The sequence below is a fragment of the Schistocerca nitens genome, chromosome 4, assembly GCF_023898315.1.
Source record: "Schistocerca nitens isolate TAMUIC-IGC-003100 chromosome 4, iqSchNite1.1, whole genome shotgun sequence".
Classification (NCBI taxonomy): domain Eukaryota; kingdom Metazoa; phylum Arthropoda; class Insecta; order Orthoptera; family Acrididae; genus Schistocerca; species Schistocerca nitens.
In genome coordinates, this window is record NC_064617.1 from 298,543,319 (window position 1) to 298,563,659 (window position 20,341).

The 20,341-nt window shown below is 41.7% G+C and overlaps 1 protein-coding gene across 1 annotated transcript in view; it reads left to right on the top strand.

The window, feature by feature from the left end:
• Positions 1-11,814: 11,814 nt before the first annotated feature.
• The window catches only part of LOC126252265 (facilitated trehalose transporter Tret1-like), a 72,489-nt gene continuing 63,962 nt past the window's right edge, over positions 11,815-20,341 (top strand). The window contains exon 1 of the mRNA XM_049953138.1: positions 11,815-11,872. Coding sequence (XP_049809095.1) covers positions 11,815-11,872 — 58 coding nt within the window. The remainder of the gene's footprint in view (positions 11,873-20,341) is intronic.

Genomic DNA, 20,341 nt, shown 5'->3' on the forward strand with positions numbered 1-20,341 from the left:
CTGTGCAAGCTTCTTCATCTCCCAGTACCTACTGCAACCTACATCCTTTTGAATCTGCTTAGTGTATTCATCTCTTGGTCTCCCTCTACGATTTTTCCCCTCCACGCTGGCTTCCAATACTAGATTGGTGATCCCTTGATACCTCAAAACATGTCCTACCAACCGATCACTTCTTCTAGTTAAGTTGTGCCACAAACTTCTCTTCTCCCCAATCCTATTCAATACCTCCTCATTAGTTATGCGATCTACCCATCTAATCTTCAGCATTCTTCTGTAGCACCACATTTCGAAAGCTTCTATTCTCTTCTTCTCCAAACTTTTTATCGTCCATATTTCACTTCCATACATGGCTACACTCCATACAAATACTTTGAGAAACGACTTCCTGACACTTAAATTTCTACTCGATGTTAACAAATTTCTCTTCTTCAGAAACGCTTTCTTTGCCATAGCCAGTCTACATTTCATATCCTCTCTGTTTCGACCGTCATCAGTTATTTTGCTCCCCAAATAGCAAAACTCTTTTTCTACTTTAAGTGTCTCATTTCCTAATCTAATTCCCTCAGCATCACCGGGCCAAATATCTCACGAAACAAGCATCAAACGAAAAAACTACAAAGAACGAAACTCGTCTATCTTGAAGGAGGAAACCAGATGGCGCTTTGGTTGGACCGCTAGATGAAGCTGCCATAGGTCAAACGGATATCAGCTCCGTTTTTTAAAGTAGGAACCCCCATTTTTATTACATATTCGTGTAGTACGTAAAGAAATATGAATGTTTTAGTTGGACCACTTTTTTCGCTTTGTGATAGATGGCGCTGTAATAGTCACAAACGTGTAAGTACGTGGTATCACGTAACATTCCGCCAGTGCGGACGGTATTTGCTTCCTTGATACATTACCGGTGTTAAAATGGATGTTTATCAATTTCGTAAAAGGTCGATATCGTGTTGATATATGGCTATTGTGATCAAAATGCCCAACGGGCGTATGCTATGTATGTTCCTCGGTATCCTGGACGACATCATCCAAGTGTCCTGACCGTTCGCCGGATAGTTACGTTATTTAACGAAACATGAAGTGTTCAGCCACATGTGAAACGTCAACCACGACCTGCAACAAATGATGATGTCCAAGTAGGTGTTTTAGCTGCTGTCGTGGCTAATCCCCACATCAGTAGCAGACAAATTGCACGAGAATCTGGAATCTCAAAAACGTCGGTGTTGAGAATGCTACATCAACATCGCTTGCACCCGTACCATATTTCTGTGCATCAGGAATTGCATGGCGACGACTTTGAACGTCGTGTACAGTTCTGGCACTGGGCACAAGAGAACTTACGGGACGATGACAGATTTTTTGCACTCGTTCTGTTTAGCAACAAAGCGTTATTCACCAACAGCGGTAACGTAAACCGGCATAATATGCACTATTGGGCAACGGAAAATCCACGATAGGTGCGGCAAGTGGAACATCAGCGACCTTGGCGTGTTAATGTATGGTGCGGCATTATGGGTGGAAGGATAATTGGCCCCCATTTTATCGATGGCAATCGAAATGGTGCAATGGATGCTGATTTTCCACGTAATGTTCTACTGATGTTACTACAAGATGTTTCACTGCACGTTCACCGGATTTCTTTCTTTGGATAAAGTTGAAGGATATTTGCTATCGTGATCCATCGACAACGCCTGACAACGTGTGTCAGCGCATTGTCAATGCATGTGCGAACATTACGGAAGGCGAACTAGTCGCTGTTGAGAGGAATGTCGTTACACGTTTTGCGAAATGCATTGAGGTTGACGGACATCATTTTGAGCATTTATTGCATTAATTTGGTGTTTACAGAATCACGCTGTAACAGCATGCGTTCTCAGAAATGATAAATTCACAAAGGTACATGTATCACATTGGAACAACCGAAATGAAATGTTCAAACGTACCTACGTTCTGTATTTTAATTTAAAAAACCTACCTGTTACCAACTGTTCGTCTGAAATTGTGAGCCATAGGTTTGTGAGTATTACAGCGCTATATATCACAAAACCAAAAAAGTGGCCCAACTAAAACATTCATATTTCTTTACGTACTACTTGAATATGTAATAAGAAATGGGGGTTGCTATGTAAAAAAACGCAGATGATATCCGTTTGACCTATGGCAGTGTCATCCAGCGGGACAACCATAGCGCCATCTGGTTTCGCCCTTCAAGCTAGACAAGTTTCGTTCTTTGTAGTTTTTTCGTTTGACTCTTATTTCGTGAGGTATTTGGCCTGGTCACGATCAATGGACCACCCTGTATATCTCTGGAATGGTGCTGCAAAATTTGATACACACCAGCTCGTAACGATATCTTGATGTAGTCCACGGCGAAAAACTCTTTGTTGGTGCTGTCTGATCCAGAACGCACCGGTCGCAGTTCGGGACCACTTATTTAGTGTCAATGTCTATAGATGGCCAATAGACGTGATGGCAAGTCAACTCGTTCAATTGCGACGTATCTCAAAATTATCGGTACAGCATCGGTGCAACATCTGGAGGCTGTGGAGACAGAGCGTGGCCTCGAATAGTGTTTATGGATGCTACATCTTCTGTAGATGAGAGTTGTACACCATACATTTCGATTTGGCAATGAAGCGGAAAATATAATGGTTGAAGCCAACGTCCACCGTTTGGGAGAGGTGGCAGGACACTCGTGTTGTATTGACGAAATTACCTTGTGAAGCACAAGAATGTGCTGTGCGGTTTGTGCCACTCTGCAGTATGTAATGTGGAACTCATCCAACCGTTGGCGCATAGTATCGTCGACTTGTAAGAAGACTCCTTTCAGCAACTCGAAGTCGATGTCTCGGTTTATGGATAGGCGTCGGAGAACAACGGCGTTGCCGTTTTGACCCACTGCAAACTTTACACCATATTTTCCAGGAGATTAGACTAGAGACCACAAGTGTAGTCGGTTTGTATTTGGTGAAATTTAATGCTGTGTGGGTGCACATGAAATTTCTTAGTTCTATGACTACTGGCCAATATCCATTGTATAATTTCGATATACTGAAGTTGCTTTGATGATAATGTTTTGGAATCATGTGCAGTTTCTGTTGGTGTATTTGTGGAGCAGGATTTTTGATCGCACCTCGGTTTAAAACAGCCGATTTAGGTGTAGGCAGTGCAGGACCTACTCATTTATTGGCCTGAATCGTCGTTATGTCTGAGAGATCGGTGGAGGTCCGTCACTTTCAATCCCAAATGTATAATATAACAATACTACGCAAATCATTAAATAGTAGGCAAATCAGTAAGCAGAATGACTGAAAATGTTTGAATTAACTGGGTTAAATCCTGTAGGATAATGATGTAGGCTAATCCAGACAAACATAATTAAAACCGAAGAGAGTGTTAACTGAATAGAATTTGCAGCCAAAGGATAACTGTGGCCTGACATAGATTTATGGCCTCAAAATGAAAATAAAACCTAAAACAATAATGAATTATGTACAAGCAGTACAAAGTGTGTAGTTATGTAATGCGAGCAGAGCGTTGAATACAGTAACGAACGCGAATGAAGTTCATATAACAACACAATAATTCTCAAAATCGCAGTTCGAAAGTGCACACTTATAGTTTCTGTGTAAGCTAACGTTTTTTTATACACAACAACTAAAGTGAAAAAAGTCCAACGTGTTCATCATTCACTAATATCGGTAGTAATTGTAGCAAAATATCACAGTTTAAAAACGATCACCGCAAAGCACATAAAAAATTGTAACTCTAGCACGAAGTTTAGGGTCTGGAACTGGTACTCGCCAAATTGTCTAATTCCATCAATTTTTATACAACATATATACTCAAGAATTTTGTTCGGTGTCCGTCGAACGTTAATCGAAGCTATCTCGACCGCATAGTCCACATATCAACAACTACAAGTGAATGACAACTGACGAAAGACCAGATATGTAAGACCCAGACGAAAGAGCGTGCTTGCGCTTTTATGCTCCTCTGACGCCACAGTTACTGAATCCGTGTGTAGATAAAGATCGATCATCAGTCATTTTTAAAGATAACAATACATATACACTACGTATACGTATATAATACAGCACAACAAAGAGAAGAACGTCGACAGAATATTATATAAGTTACGAATAAATCTCACGAATGAATATCTGCGTCCGGCCCTGCATCGTGTTAGAACTGAAAAATTGTAACACCCGACACAACAGCTGTTTAGCGGAGGATTTAAGCGTTCGTATAATGTGTCTACGGTACATTGTTACGTGGTGCAACAGCTGAATCGCGGTTGTCAGGGTAGTTCTACGCCGTTCACCAGAGGCGTGGCCGTTTTCGAGTGTAACAAGTGAATCGCGACTGTCAAAGCATTCCGCACCCGGCCGCCAGGGGCGCTGGCTTTACGTTCAATGTTTTTATTTCTTGTGTCCTGTACTATCGCTCTGGGTTACAGCTCAGTTAGCCTCATGCTCTCATTGAGTAAAGAGTTTCCTGTTGCGTGTAATCCTTTGGCACCCGATTAGTCAGTATTCATAAGTCAATCATTTCGAATTACACTGATCCCAACACTAGTATTATTATAGATTTATCACAAAGCCTGATGTAGGCTTATATACTTTGAGCACCTCAAAATGAAATTCAAAAATAAAATGTAGTGGGTTATTTCTGAAAAAGTGACACTGAGTGGAAGTGAATAATACGTTATGGGTAAGATTGCAATGCAAGAAGATGTGGAAACTACAGTGACATTGACACACGGACAGTCTGATGAAATAAGAATTAGTTCTGCATGGAGGTGTACCTCCACGCAGTTCCATTGCTTCGACATTTCAAGAATCTTTCACTTTGTTGACATCCACGAGGCATGATAGGGCATCTTTTCTTTTTCCCTCTCTGCACACATTTATGGGCTAGCAAAGAAAATGAAGGTAAGTTGTTTGCAAACGTGAACTGAGCTTGATGCGTATATGATTTGAAAGTGGAAAATATAACGAGTAAGAATCAGTATCAGTAGGCCTAAGCAAACAAGCGTAATTTTTAGAGTTCTCTCTCCATGAGCTATCGACGCAAATACAATAAAAGATGAGTTGTATGATTTACAAAAGCATTTTTTCTTTGCAGATGCTTCACTTTCTTGTTGTTTGAAATGTATAGCAAAAAAGCAAGTTATATTTACGAGGACCAATACATCGTATACGCACTTAAGACCAGAAAAACTTTCCAAAATGCGTTCCTGACACTACGTTATTTACATAAACACTATAATATGTACTACTTAAAACAACTTTCACGCACACATGACAGAAATTGAGAAGAAAAAGCAACCGTAGACAATCTCCATGTTAACAATAGTCTGCCAATTTTTTGGGGCGTCTAACATGGCGGCATTGGCTTTAAAAAAAAGTACAGCGTTAAGTTTGTAGCGCCATCTCCCCTTATTTTTACCTTCATGGGAAGCACCACAGCCACAGTCCATAGCACCAAGTTAGACTGTTATAGCACTGTATATATCTCTGTGACATTTGAATACGCATTTCCGTGATAAATAAAGTGTTGTCAAATTACTTTAATGTTACAAGAACGGCCCAGAATTTGGCAGGCAGAAGAGATACAAAGCAATTGTTACAGTGCACTCGAGAACGACTTTTTAAAACATTGCTCGGCTAGACATTGACGACGCTTCGCCAGCACCACAGAGTAATATATTCGAAAGCGTCCTGTATCTCGTACTTCTCGTTCCTTCTGTCTTTAACAATAAATACCATGGGAAAACTGAGGAGAATAAAAGCAACGTATTCGAAGTTTTCGGCTGCAAAATGATTAACGAATCGAAACCAGAAAATTAAAAGAAAGGTACAAGTTTATGTCGGTGACTTGCTGGGCTACAAATTATATATCGGTGAAGCGTTAGGTAAGTACCACAAAAATTTCTTCACGATGGTTTTTCCCGTTGTTTCTTTGCTAAAATCGATGAATATGGTGCGCTGTCTAGATTGTTCAATATAATTAAAGTGTGAATTGCTAAACGATGTAGCTATATTCCGCATATTTAAAGAAAAGTGTTTTAGTGCACATCGATTCGAGTGAGGGGAAAATAGACACTGCTCTTAAAGACGTTCGATCTCAATCTCTTATCTTATAACGAGAACTTGCTTCTTCAAAACAAAGTACAGATATAAAGTTGATAAGTAGTTTTAATACAAAAAATGTATTTCTAATTTACGACATATTCGTGGCCTGGGATATACGGAAGATGTTCCTTTCGTACCAATATAATATCCAACTTTTCAGCTGACAAACAAATCCCGGTAAGTGCAAATTTGAAATGAGGAACAGTATTTCACCAACTGAGATAGCAGTTATGACTTTACAGTTTGTTAATGTCTCTATTAATTGTTCATTGTGAGAAGAGCCTCTATGCGGTGACTTACGGGAGTAGTTGTTACGACAGAAGTAGGAAGACAATGTGTGACTTTCTACCATTTACTTGTCTTCGGTAGCTATCAGTATCAGCTTTCAACACCATGCGCTAGTGCACTGGCTTTCTTATAGCCATACTGTTTCCGTGTTATGGTTATGTACAAATAACAGCAACTTCCCATTACTTGAAAACTACTGACATATTTTCGTTTACGGGTATGTAAACGGAATAAATGTCGTCTGCTAGCTAAGGTGCATCGTGAAAACTGAAAATACTGATGGAAGCTGTTTGATTTCAATCGAAACAGCTGATCTTGTCCGTCACGGCACCCAGAATATTCTTCGAAAGAACAATTAGTACTCATTGTTCGCATGAGGGAGCACATCGTATATATGAGAGGTGGAAAGTTCCACCGTGATTCAGACATGTTAGACTGTGGGTTTCCCAGCCCGTTCCTCTTGAGTAGGTTCTCAGACTATAGGAGGACAAAGGCATTTAACCACAATTGGTCTATACTTAATGAAACGCACCAGACCCTCTTCTTCACTGTAAGACGTTTTTTTACACATGTTTCGCTTAATGGAATGCTGTGAAAATAATAGACTAATAATAAATTAATAATCTCGTGTCGCTCACTGACTTTGTGCAAGTTTGTCCATTGGACTTCATTTCGGCGAATTGTTGCTGCCAATTCACTTAAGCTCTATTGAAACATTTCTTCGGATCTGTATTTCCTGTTATCAGAATAGTGAAACAAACCGTTCGTTTCTTTTTCTGAATAAGCATACGATAATAGAACAGTGATGTTGGACATTTCACATGTTCCACATAATACCCATTTATCTCGATGCTCATCCACTTAACAGATTTAAAATTTACAAGATTGTCGTATTTCGAAAATGGTCTAACAGTTGGTCAGTATAAGAAATATACGGTACGGTATAGTAGCAGGAAGTTTTATGCAACTTACGCTTCCATATCGTCACAACAGATTTAAGAAATAAAAGTTAGGGAAATCTTCAAAAATTGTTATAAAAGGTACCAAAAAATTTGTTTCGATATATTTCACCAATAATGTTTAATAAGTACATTGATGAAACATTTAGAACATTGAAATTGGAGAGTCATTCCGGATTTTGAGAGGAGAAATGTACAAAGACCGTACTATAGTCTGATGAGTTATCTGTGAAACATGATACAGTTCTGTTCTCAACTTCGGCTCTAAATAACATTTCAATAAGACTAAATTTGAAGTGCGACAAATAAAATGAATTTTCTTACGAAGAGGGTGAAGGTGTTTGGATATTCTAGCCGAATAGAAACAGAAAAATTAGTATTGAGAAACACCGCAAAGAGCAAATACTTCTTAGCAGTACAAGAACAAGCAACAGAAGACTACACAGACACCTTTAAAGCATGTCAGGATTTGGACTACCGGAAATGGTTGTGAATTACTTCCCTAAGTAAAACAGGACGTAGAAGGAGAGAGGAAGGGAAGGACAGTAGAACAAATGGTTTTATAGCTTAACATTTGTAGATAACAGAGTGACTAAAAATGTAAAGAGAAGTATGTGGTGCAACCCCGTGACCGGACTAGTGGCATGACTGCCGGCAGAGTGTAGCCTTTCGATCTGGCACTAGGAGGGGGACGGCTGATAAGTCCCTCCCTCTGGCAGCCGTTTATCCTCGGGAAAGATCGTTTTACTCATTTTGACAACAGACTGAGACTATCTGGGACCATCCTGTAAGGACTGGAGCGAGGGAAAATCCCTGCCCCCTATCCAGGTTTGAACCCGGGACGCCCAGGATTAAAGCCTACCACAAGACCACCACGGTCCCAGCAAGGTGATTAACGAGAAGAAAAACATTTTATCGACGATTTTTGTTAATTTATTTCACTGTACAACAATAATTTCATTTTGTCGTGAAAGTTTAACAGCGAAAAACTGATACCTTTCCTTTTTTATAACATTGCAACTGTTAACGGTTATTAATTACAAACTTCGCGGCGAAGTAAAGGTACTACAGTATATTGTCTGTACGCCAGACTCCTTAAAGAATTTTCTGAACACTTTCGACAATGCACCCAACGTCCATACTAGAGCAATAATTTCATATTGTATAAAAACAGTCTCGCCAAGCAATACGGGGATGTTATTTCCACTCTGCAGAGGAGTGTGTGCTGATTTGAAACTTCCTGTCAGATTAAATCTGTGTGCCCGACCGGGTCTCGAAACTGGGAATTTGCCTTCCACAAGCGAAGCATGGGAGCCAGTGTGAGTCTCGAAAGGTACATGACGGCTATTAACAAATTTATACATTGTGAATCATTGGGTACTTAGAAAGCACTGCCACAATAAGATTGCAGAGCTTTCACAGTAAAAATGAGTTAAGCAGCTCAACTTAGCAGAGTGATATGATGGCTCTGAGGTACATAAAGTAAACAATGAAAACAAGATCATGGGGCAGGGATCAGAGACTGCGCTATCAGAGCAAGATTTCGGCTCTGGGGTACATAGAAGGAACTACGAGAACAAAATGCCTGCCGACTTTAGCGCTGCCCAGCGTAGACTTCCTCAACTTGTTGTGGTAGCGGCCATGCAACGACTGGGGTGCCGCCAAGTTGGGGACACATCAGTTCGCAGTGATGGCGCCGAAAGCCTTTTGCTGTCATGCCATGTCCCCAAATGGCCATTGTCCTCCTATTCATATCTCCACAGGAATCATAACAATGCAATACGTTCTAAAGATTTTCATTCGTATATAATACTGACAGCATGGGTTATCAGCAATGTGCCCAAAGCAGAATTTATTAGATTAACATTCAAATCCTTGCATTTCTAGATTTCGTAGTTGGAAACTGTAAGCTCAATAATTTCAGATTTATGTCACACTTTTAAGCGATAAGTTTCATTACCCTAAAAGAAATAAAATTTTTCATCACAGGTGCGTATTGTACTTTTCTACAAGTGAGCTCTTACCCTATTCTCTATATGTGTTCGAACTTTTTCAGGCAGACGATACGAGAAATTATGTAACAATGACTTTGTGTTTTAATGTTTTTTAATCGTTTACTCACATTATGTTACTGACTCACCCAGGTAGATGAGCGCATTTGTTCGCCGCTTCCGGAATTCCGGGGAACGCCCCAGCTTTGGATCGATTCCACCCGAAGGGAGGCCCGATGTGTCGGCCAGCCTAGATATGGTTTTTCAGTGGTTTCTCACATTCCACTGGTATCAACATCACGCGTCAAATTTCATCATTCACAAACATTTCGAAAACGTTCACACTTTTTTATGTAACGTTAGACGCAGACGGTTGCGGGTACACAAATTTAATCCCGGAGGGGAGGGGTTAGTGACACGAAGGGCATCCTGAAAGTCCTATCACTGACACTGCCAATTCCAGATTAACATGCGTACCGTCTGATTGAAATGGGATAAGGCCAGAGAAAAGAAGACTCACATTATATTACTAAATCAGACGAGACGATGAGACTCCGTCTAAAGATAGAATAAGATCCCACTCTCGAAACCTTCATTTGGTTTGGGATCGACCTTTACACTGTGTGGTATTCTTCAAGGAATATTCAGGTGTAGAAATTAAAAATCTAATAATATCGTTCCGGCATTTCTGTGTGAGAACTTTCTACTGAAGACAAGGAGCATCAAGAGTTGTTTGCGAGGATAGTATCCATATAAAGTTGATAAATATAAGAGTTTAGGAATTATAGAACTGTGCGTTCGTGAAATTAAGTTACAAGTTTGTCAACAATATAAAAAGGATCTCTTTTTATAAGATGGTTATTTGTGGACAAAAGATGGTTATTTGTAGACAAATAACATGGTCAATGACAAATTTTATAGTTTTACGATTGGAACATCTTAAATTTTAATTGAATCAAAGAACACCAAAAATATTTCTTTATTCTTTTACTCCTTGTGAAATGCTATAGAAATATATGCTGTAGCGATGTACCTTGAGTACGTTGGTGAAAGAGAAAGGTGATCTTTAAAATCAAGTAAAAATTACCATATTGAAAAAAAAAAACATTTTGAAATAGGTAGTAAAAATTCATAGTAGAAACGTGTACGAGTGGAGCAAATACTTGTTGGCACCTGGAACGAAAATTTCAACTGGAGCTGTACTTCGTGATAGAATGTTATCCCGTATGTATTATCCATCGTGGATTTTCAGTGTTCTGCACTCATAATGAAAAATATCATACAATAATGTAATCGTGAAAATAAGAAGTACAAGCTTTTTTCCATGTCTCGTTTGACAGTATGGCCAAATTAAAGATATAGTGAATGTATGATACATTCTAGGCTTGAAAATTTATTGTAAGAGAAAAATCGAAATAAGGAACCTTGAAATAAACTGATAAACTGAACAACTAAACTGATACTGTAGAGGGGAAAAAAACTCTTTCTTTCTTCCGACCGTTAAAATTCTCTGTGAATGAGGAGAAGATGTAGTGAACTGCATGCAACTGAGCGTTGTCAGCTTAAGTACTCTGTTATTGCGCTAGTTCTTCTTCAACGTAAGACGCCAGGAAAGTACTTTTAATGTCCTGTTACTTCCTAATATAATACTGAGCCGTATTATTACTAGAATACAGATTTTTAACCTACAATTAGAAAAATAAATATACTGAAAAACGTCAATGGTATACCGAGCAAAGCGTATAGCGGAGCGTATGCAGTGTAACTCAGCTAAACCTATCCACTTACCAGTCACTAACGATTACTGCAGGTCTGGTCAGTCAGTCTCTCCCAACACAAATTACCAGTGAAGAGTATAACATCTCGGTAAGTTTCTTTGTTGCCACATTTATTTTGAAATTATTGTCATTTGCAATTATTGTCTCGAAACTTAGCGCAGTATAAAAAAGAGATCGGAAGATGTTCATTTGATCACTAACAATGTATGACCTTTCTTTCGCAATAGCGAAGTGTCTCAGAATGCTGTATGAAAAGAATCATTTGGAGTGGAAGAAGATTAAGCAAGAAATTCAAAAAACTAGAATGTAGAAGACGTCTTAGAGAGAGTTACGATGACATAGTAAGAATTTCGGGAGTATAGCAGATGTTGTTCTTGCAGTGTCCTCTCTTTCTGTTCACACAAGAGATGTAGATGAATGTCACTGGAGCATAACCGATGTTGGCGCAGCAGACGACTCCACTGATCGTATCTAGGGAATGCAATAACAACTTGTCAACACGCGTCACAACTGCTTTGAACATACATAATAAAACTAACACTTTACACTCAAATAATTGCAGCAGCAGCTTATCCACTGCTTTTGGTCTCACATTTACTGTGATGTCAAGACTCGGATGACCACCTGTTTCAGCGACTGAAAGGCAGCAGCCAGCGGCGACATGGGGAGGCCGTCTGCTCTACGCAGAAGGTTGCCTCAGGTATTCGCGGCCCTCTCAGGTACGTGTCGAGTTCCTCTACTCATACTGTCGAAGCGTGGAATATGTATTTGCTTCTGATGACGTTTTTAAATTAGATTCATTAAAATTCGTTTACAAATGGTGAAACCAGTTCTGAAGATCTGTTTAAATATAAGTCAAGTAGAAAAGTGGTGATTATGCTAGGTGTTACAAAAGGTTTCCAACAAACTGAGAGGGCCGGCCGAAGTGGCCGTGCGGTTAAAGGCGCTGCAGTCTGGAACCGCAAGACCGCTACGGTCGCAGGTTCGAATCCTGCCTCGGGCATGGATGTTTGTGATGTCCTTAGGTTAGTTAGGTTTAACTAGTTCTAAGTTCTAGGGGACTAATGACCTCAGCAGTTGAGTCCCATAGTGCTCAGAGCCATTTGAACCAACCAAACTGAGAGGGGTGTTGGAGTTGGTGAACAAACAGAGGACAGGAATTAGTGTTTCAGAACGAAAACAGTTGCGGTTGCGAAATTATTTAATGTCAATGACGCATTTCACCCGTTTGGGGCATCATCAGATTCCTAGTGTAAATTTTCCCGTCGCCAGAAACTCCGTCACGCCAGTAAATTTCAATTTTGTGCTAGTAGACAGCATACAGTTTAGATCAGTGCAAAATGGTTCAAATGGCTCTGAGCACTATGGGACTCAACTGCTGAGGTCAAGATCAGTGCATTCTAGTTTGAATATTTATCTCGTGCAGTACTTTTCGGTAAACAGGGTTTCTAATGAAAGGTATCTGTAAATACATCAACTTTCTGTTTAATAGCTTGCGACCTCAGAATACAGTGAGAAATTTGCACTGTAAGTTTTAGAGTCACTTTATTCTTCTTTGGTGTATTTTGTTTACATTTCAAGCTCAGTAGCGTCATTTGAAACCTTATATCTATTTTATACACAGCACGATATGGCTAGGGACTGTGCTTGTTGTGAGCGGACACAAGGAGAGTTGGCTGCTGTCCGTTAACAGCTGGATGCTCAAAGTTGGTGCCGGCGACGAGACCTGCGACACCTTTGGTGTCACTGGAATCCCCTGGTGACCCGGACGTCACTGCGGCTTCCGATACGCAACATCTGACCGGTGCGTCCTCATTCCAGAGTGGCAGACAGTGGTGGCTTCGCATGTCACTGGGCGGAAGGCAAAAGGGGAGCTGGCCGTGCGGCTGGCTCCCTAGGTCTTAGCAACAGGTACGAGGTGCTACCCATTGTTGATGATAACTCTGAGCCAGCACAGGATGCCTCTCCTGTTGGGCAGCGGTCGATTTTTCCTGCCCAATCTGGACAAGTACAGGGGGTGGGTATGCGTGTCATTGGAAGCTCCAATGTTAGGCGGTTGATGGAACCCCTCAGGGAGATAGCAAACAAGGTAGGAAAGAATTCCAATGTGCATTCGGTATGTTTGTGGAGGAGGCCCTGCTGTCTGCCGGCCGGAGTGGCCGTGCGGTTCTAGGCGCTACAGTCTGGAACCGAGCGACTGCCACGGTCGCAGGTTCGAATCCTGCCTCGGGAATGGATGTGTGTGATGTCCTTAGGTTAGTTAGGTTTAATTAGTTCTAAGTTCTAGGCGATTGATGACCTCAGAAGTTAAGTCGCATAGTACTCAGAGCCATTTGAGCCCTGCCGTCGGCTAACGGGCGCACTGGTTGCAATCGGCTGCATGTACTGGCACAGGTTGCCACGATTGAGGAGTGCCGCTTGGGTTCTGAGGCCATCCTCGGCTCCTTTCGGCGGATGGCTGGTAAAGGCAACTAGCAACGCACGCGGGGTGCATGCTAAGCTTACTATAATGCTGTGGCAGTATCTATAACGACGGGTCCTACAAGGAATGTTAAGAAAGGTAGGAAGATGTAATTGCTTAGCAAGGCTGACAGGATACAAATTTCAGAATATCTCAGCACTCAGCATAAAATATTCGGTGATGAGGACGAAGGTGTGGAGAACAAATGGAAAAAAAATCAGGGGCATCCTACAATATGCCTAGACAAGTATCTCCCGAGTAAGCTTACTTGTGGTATTGTACCCAGGGTTCATCGCGGTCCTCTGATTTGTAGCAGAGTGGAAGATCTAAACCAGAGGCTGAGACGACTCTGCGACGGTATCAGATGCAAATTTCTCGACCTTTGCTATCGGGTGCAGAATTGCAAGGTTCCCCGTAATTGGTCAGGCGTGCACTACTCGCAGGAAGCGGCTACTAGGGTAGCGGAGTACGTGTAGCGTGCACGTGGGGCTTTTTTAGGTTAGAGGACCCCTCCCTTGGGAGCAAACACGATTTACCTGTTAAATCAGCAGCAGCGACCTCGGAGAATCTTGGTCCTCGATGATTAGGGACAGAAAACATTAATATGATTTTAGTAAACTGCAGGAGCATCCAAGGAAATGTCCCAGAATTAGTGTCGCTTACTGAAGGTAATAATGCACAGATAATATTGGGAACAGAAAGCTGGTTAAACCAGACGTCAGTGACAACGAAATCCTAATTTCAGATTGGAATGTTTATCGTAAGAATAGGTTAGTCGCCAAAGGTGGCGACGTGTTTATTGCAGTAAAAAATTCGATAAAATCTAGCAAGGTTATCACGGATTCCGAATGTGAATTAATCTGGGTGAAATTGAGTATCAAAGAATTGTCAAAAATGTTGATCGGATGCTTTTATAGACCACCTGGGTCAGGATCTGTAGTTGTAGAGCGTTTCAGACAGAACCTGCAGAATATCATTAGTAATTTTCCTCATCGTGCCGTTGTAAGATGGAGTGACTTCAACTTACCAGGTATAGATTGGGAGTGTCACGCCATCAAAACTGGTGCCAGAGACAGGGATTCGTGTGGCATTGTTCTGGATATCTTGTCCGAAAATTACCTTGAGCACATAGAGAACCAACTCGTGAGGATAACATATTGGCAACCAACAGACCTGAACTCACCGAATCATTTAACGTAGAGGAAGGTATCAGTGATCATTTGACTATGACAGCATCTATAACGACGGCTCCTACAATGAGTGTTAAGACAGGTAGGAAGATATAATTGCTCAGCGAGGGTGACAGGATACAAATTTCAGAATACCTTAGCAGACAGCATCAAATATACGGTGATGAGGACGAAGATGTGGAGAACAAATGGAAAAAATTCATGGGAATCGTACAATATTCCCTAGACAAGTATCTCCCGAATAAGGTTTTAAGGGAAGGGGAAGATTCACCATGGCTTAATAGCCGTGTTAGAGAAGCGCTACGTAAACAAAGAGCACTTCATCTCACATTCAAGAGGAGTAAAAACCTAACTGGCAAACAAAAGCTGTATGAAGCGAAAATGAGCGTAAAGAGAGCAATGAGAGGCGTTCAGTGATTTTGAAAATAAGGCCTTGTCAACCGACCTAAGTAAAAACCTTAAGAGATTTTGGTCGTATGTAAAATCAGCAAGCGGGCCAAAATCTTATATTCATTCTCTCAGCGACCACACCGGCACCGAAACGGAAGAAACAGAGAGAAGGCCGAAGTACTGAATTCGGTCTTCCGACGATGTTTCACCACGGAAGATCGTAGCACTGTCTCTCCTTTCAATCGTCATACGAATGTCGAAATGACAGATATTAAGATAATCGATCGCGGAACTGAAAAGCAGCTACAATCACTTAGTAGTCAGTCAGGCAGTAGTAACCGACCGAGAGAGACGCAGCAACAGGGAAGTAACCGCTTTTGTGACATTTACAAGCTCCTAACCAGAAGCGAATTTTATTATATTATCTGTGTGCTTTAATAATTAAGTTTCTTGAATTTCTGAGGGTAAATTTAATATCTAATAGCCACAGTTCTCGCGTTTTCGTTTTCGTCGGAACGTAAACCGATTTTACGAAATATTACAAGTTCCTAACCAGGGCGATTTATTTAGTTTCACATGAGTGGTTGGGTAGTTAGGTTTTTGAATATCTGCTTATTATTAGACACAGTTCCTGCGTTTTCGTCAGGGTTTACAGTAGAATTGTGGAGCACATGCCAATAGTCCGTTTATGTGCATAGTTTAGTTTTCCACGGTCTTTGGTATGGACAGGGACTACGATTGTTGTGAGTGGATGCGAGCCGAGTTGGTGACACTTCGCTCTCAGCTTCAGGCTGTGATGGCTTCGGTTACCCCCTCACTTGTGGTCGAGTGGGAGGTCGCCCCGGGGCGAAGCAGGAGGCGAAAGACTTCCCAGGCGGCCGCACGTAAGGCCTTCCCAGTTTGTCTGACAAACGGGTTCCAGGTGGTGTCTGTGGCTGACACTGTCGCTGAGCCATTTGCTGTCGCCTGTGCTGCTTCAGAGGAAACCACTCAGCCGGCAAGATCCGGGCAATCACAGAGGGTGGGATTATTGGTAGTCGGAAGCTCCAACGTTAGGCGCGTTATGGGGCCCCTTAGGGACTTGGCTAACAGAAAGGGAAAGAAAACCAATGTGCACTCCGTGTGCATACAGGGTGGAGTCATTACAGATGTGGAAAGGGTCCTCCTAGATGCCATGAAGAGCACAGGCTGCAGCCAGCTGCTGATGGTTGCTCACGTCGGTACCAATGATGAACGCCACTTTGGATCAGAAGAGATTCTCTCTGGTTTCGAGCAGCTAACAGAAGTGGTAAAGGCTGCCAGTCTTGCTTGCAAGATGAAAGCAGAGCTGACCATATGCAGCATAGTCGACAGGACTGATTGCGGAGCTCTAGTACAGAGCCTAGTAGAGGGTCTGAATCAGAGGCTTAGACGGTTCTGCGACCGTGTAAGCTGCAGATTCCTCGACTTGCGCCAAAGGGTGGTTGGATTTCGGATTCTGCTTAATAGGTCAGGTGTCCACTATACGCAGTAGGGCGCTACACGGGTAGCAGGGGCTGTGTGGCGTGGACTGGGCGGTTTTTTAGGATAGAGGGTCTCGGAAAAACACAAGAAGGGCTGAAAATGGTTCAAATGACTCTGAGCGCTATAGGACTTAACTTCTGAGGTCATCAGTCCCCTAGAACTTAGAACTACTTAAACCTAACTAACCTAAGGACATCACACACATCCATGCCCGAGGCAGGATTCGAACCTGCGACCGTAGTGGTCGCGCGGTTCCAGACTGTAGCGCCTAGAACCGTTCGGCCACCCCGGCCGGCCACAAGAAGGGCTTCAGTCACAGAGGGTGCAGGCTGAACACAGGAAGAACGTAGATACAGGAACCATTGATATAAAAGTTTTAAATTGTCGTAGCTGTGTTGGGAAAGTACCAGAGCTCCAAGCACTAATAGAAAGCACTGATGCTCAAATCGTTATAGGAACTGAAAGCTGGCTAAAGCCGGATATAAACTCAGCCGAAATATTTTCCAAGAAACTAACGGTGTTCCGGAAGGATAGGCAAAACACGGTTGGCGGTGACGTGTTTGTTGCTGTTGGAAGTAGTTTAACCTGTCGCGCAATTGATGTAGATACTTCCTGTGAATTAGTATGGGCAGAGGTCATTGATGGCAACCGGAATAAAATAATAATTGGATCCTTTTACCGACATCCCAATTGAGATGATACAGTTGCTGAAAGGTTGAAAGAAAACTTGCGTTTGATTTCAAACACGTACTGACTCATACAATAATAGTTGGTGGTGACTTAAATTTACCCTCGATATGTTGGCGAAAATACATGTGTAATTCCGGAGGTACGCATAAAATATCATCCGAAATTTTGCTAAACGCATTCTCTGAAAATTATTTCGAGCAGTTAGTTCACGAAACGGTCGTGAAAACACACTTGACCTCTTAGCAACAAATAAATCTGAGTTAACAACGAGCATCAAAACCGATACAGGGATTTGTGAACACAGGGTTATCGTAAAGAGATTGAATATTGCAATCCCAAAATCCTCCAAAAATAAGCGAAAAATATATCTATTCAAAAAAACAGATAAAAATTCATTTGACGCCTTCCTGAGAGAGAATCTCCACTCTTTCCAAATTAATAATATAAGTGTAGACCAGATGTGGCTTGAATTCAAAGAAATAGTTTCGACAGCAATTGAGAGATTTATATTAAATAAATGAACAAACGACGGAGCTGATCCTCCTTGGTACACAATACGGGTTTGAACACTGTTGCAGAAGCAACGAAACAAACATGCCAAATTTAAAGAGACGCGAAATCCCAAGATTGGCTATATTTTACAGAAGCTCGCCGCGCGGGATTAGCCGAGCGGTTAGGGGCGCTGCAGTCATGGACTGTGCGGCTGATTCGGCCGGCGGAGGTCCGAGTCCTCCCTCGGGCATGGGTGTGTGTGTTTGTCCTTGGGATAATTTAGGTTAAGAAGTGTGTAAGCTTAGGGTCTGATGACCCATAAGATTTCAAACACATTTGAGCATTTGAACAGAAGCTCAAACTTTAGCGCGGACTTCAATGCGAGATGCTTAAAACAGTTTCCACAGCGAAACTTTGTCTCGAAACCTGGCAAATAAACCAAAGAGATTCTGGTCGTATGTGAAGTATGTTAGTGGCAACAAACAATTAAAGCCTTCTCTGCACGATAGCAATGGAGATACTAGCGAAGACAGTGCTGCCAAGCAGAGTTACTAAACACAGCCTTCCGAAATGCCTTCACAAAAGAAGACGAAGTAAATATTGCAGAATTAGAATCGTGAACAGCTGCCAGCGTGAGTAACGTAGAAGTAAATATCCTCGGAGTAGTGAAGCAACTTAAATAACTTAATGAAAGCAGTTCTTCTAGTTCAGACTGTATACCAATAAGTTTCCTTTCAGAGTATGCTGATGCATTAGCTCCATACTTAACAATCATATTCAACCGTTCGTTCGACGAAAAAAAAAAAAGTTCAAATGTGCGTGAAATCTTATGGGACTTAACTGCTAAGATCATCAGTCCCTAAGCTTACACACTACTTAACCTCAATTATCCTAAGGACAAACACACACACCCATGCCCGAGGGAGGACTCGAACCTCCACTGGGACCAGCCGCACAGTCCATGACTGCAGCTCGACGAAAGATCCGTACCCAAAGACTGGAAAGTTGCTCAGGTCACACCAATATTCAAGAAAGGTAGTTAGTAGGTGTAATCCACTAAACTACAGGCCCATATCGTTAACTTTGACATGCAGCAGGATTTTGGAACATATTGTTCAGACATTATGAATTACCTAGAAGAAAACTGTCTATTGGCACACCGTCAACACGGGTTTAGAAAACATCGTTCCTGGGAAACACAACTTTTTTTTGTGTGTGTGAAATCTTATCGGACTTAACTGCTAAGGTCATCACGCCCTAAGCTTACACACTACTTAACCTAAATTATCATAAGGAGAAACACACACACCCATGCCCGAGGGAGGAGTCGAACCTCCGCCGGGACCAGCCGCACAGTCTATGACTGCTGCGCCCAGACCGCTCGGCTAATCCCGCGCGGCAAACACAACTAGCTCTTTATTCGCATGAAGTGTTGAGTGCTATTGACAAGGGATTTCAGATCGATTCGTATTTACGGATTTCCGGAAGGCTTTTGACACTGTACCACACAAGCGGCTTGTAGTGAAATTGATAAATGATTTGGGAGACAATCTGAGCAGCCTTCTTCGGTTGTTTGCAGATGACGCTGTCGTTTATTGAGAAATAAATCATCAGAAGATCAAAACAATGGCAAAACGATTTGGAAGAGATATCTGAATGGTGCGAAAATTGGCAGTTGACCTAAATGACGAAAAGTTTGAGGTCATCCACATGAAAGCTAAAAGGAATTCGTTAAACCTCGGTTACACTATAAATCAGTCTAATCTAAAAGCCGTAAATTTAACTAAATACCTAGGTATTACTATTACGAACAACTTAAACTGGAAAGAGTATATAGAAAATGTTGCGGGGAAGGCTAACTAAAGACAGCGTTGTATTGACAGGACACTTAGAAAATGTAACAGCTCTACTAAGGAGACTGCCTACACTACGCTTGTCCGTTCTCTTTTAGAATACTGCTGCGCGGTGTGGGGTCCTTACCAGTTAGGACCGACGGAGTAGATCGAAAAAGTTCAAAGAAGGGCAGCACGTTTCGTATTGTCGCGAAATATGGGAGAGAGTGTCACAGAAATGATACAGGATTTGGGCTGGACATGGTTAAAAAACAAAAAAAAGGCGTTTTTCTTTTCGACGGAATCTTGTCTCGAAAATCCAATCACCAAGTTTCTCCTCCGAATGCGAAAATATTTTGTTGACACCGACCTATTTATGGAGAAACGATCACCATGATAAAAGAAGGGAAATCAGAGCTCGTACGGAAAGATGTAGGTGATCGTTCTTTCCGCGCGCTATACAAGGTTTGAATAGCAGATAAGGTGGTTCGATGAACCCTCTGCCAGGCACTTGAATGTGAGTTGCAGAGTATCCATGAAGATGTAGATGTAGATGTAGTGGAAAGGCATCAGGACTAGATGAGATACCTATAAGATTCTATAAAGGTTATGCAAAGAACTTGCTCCCCT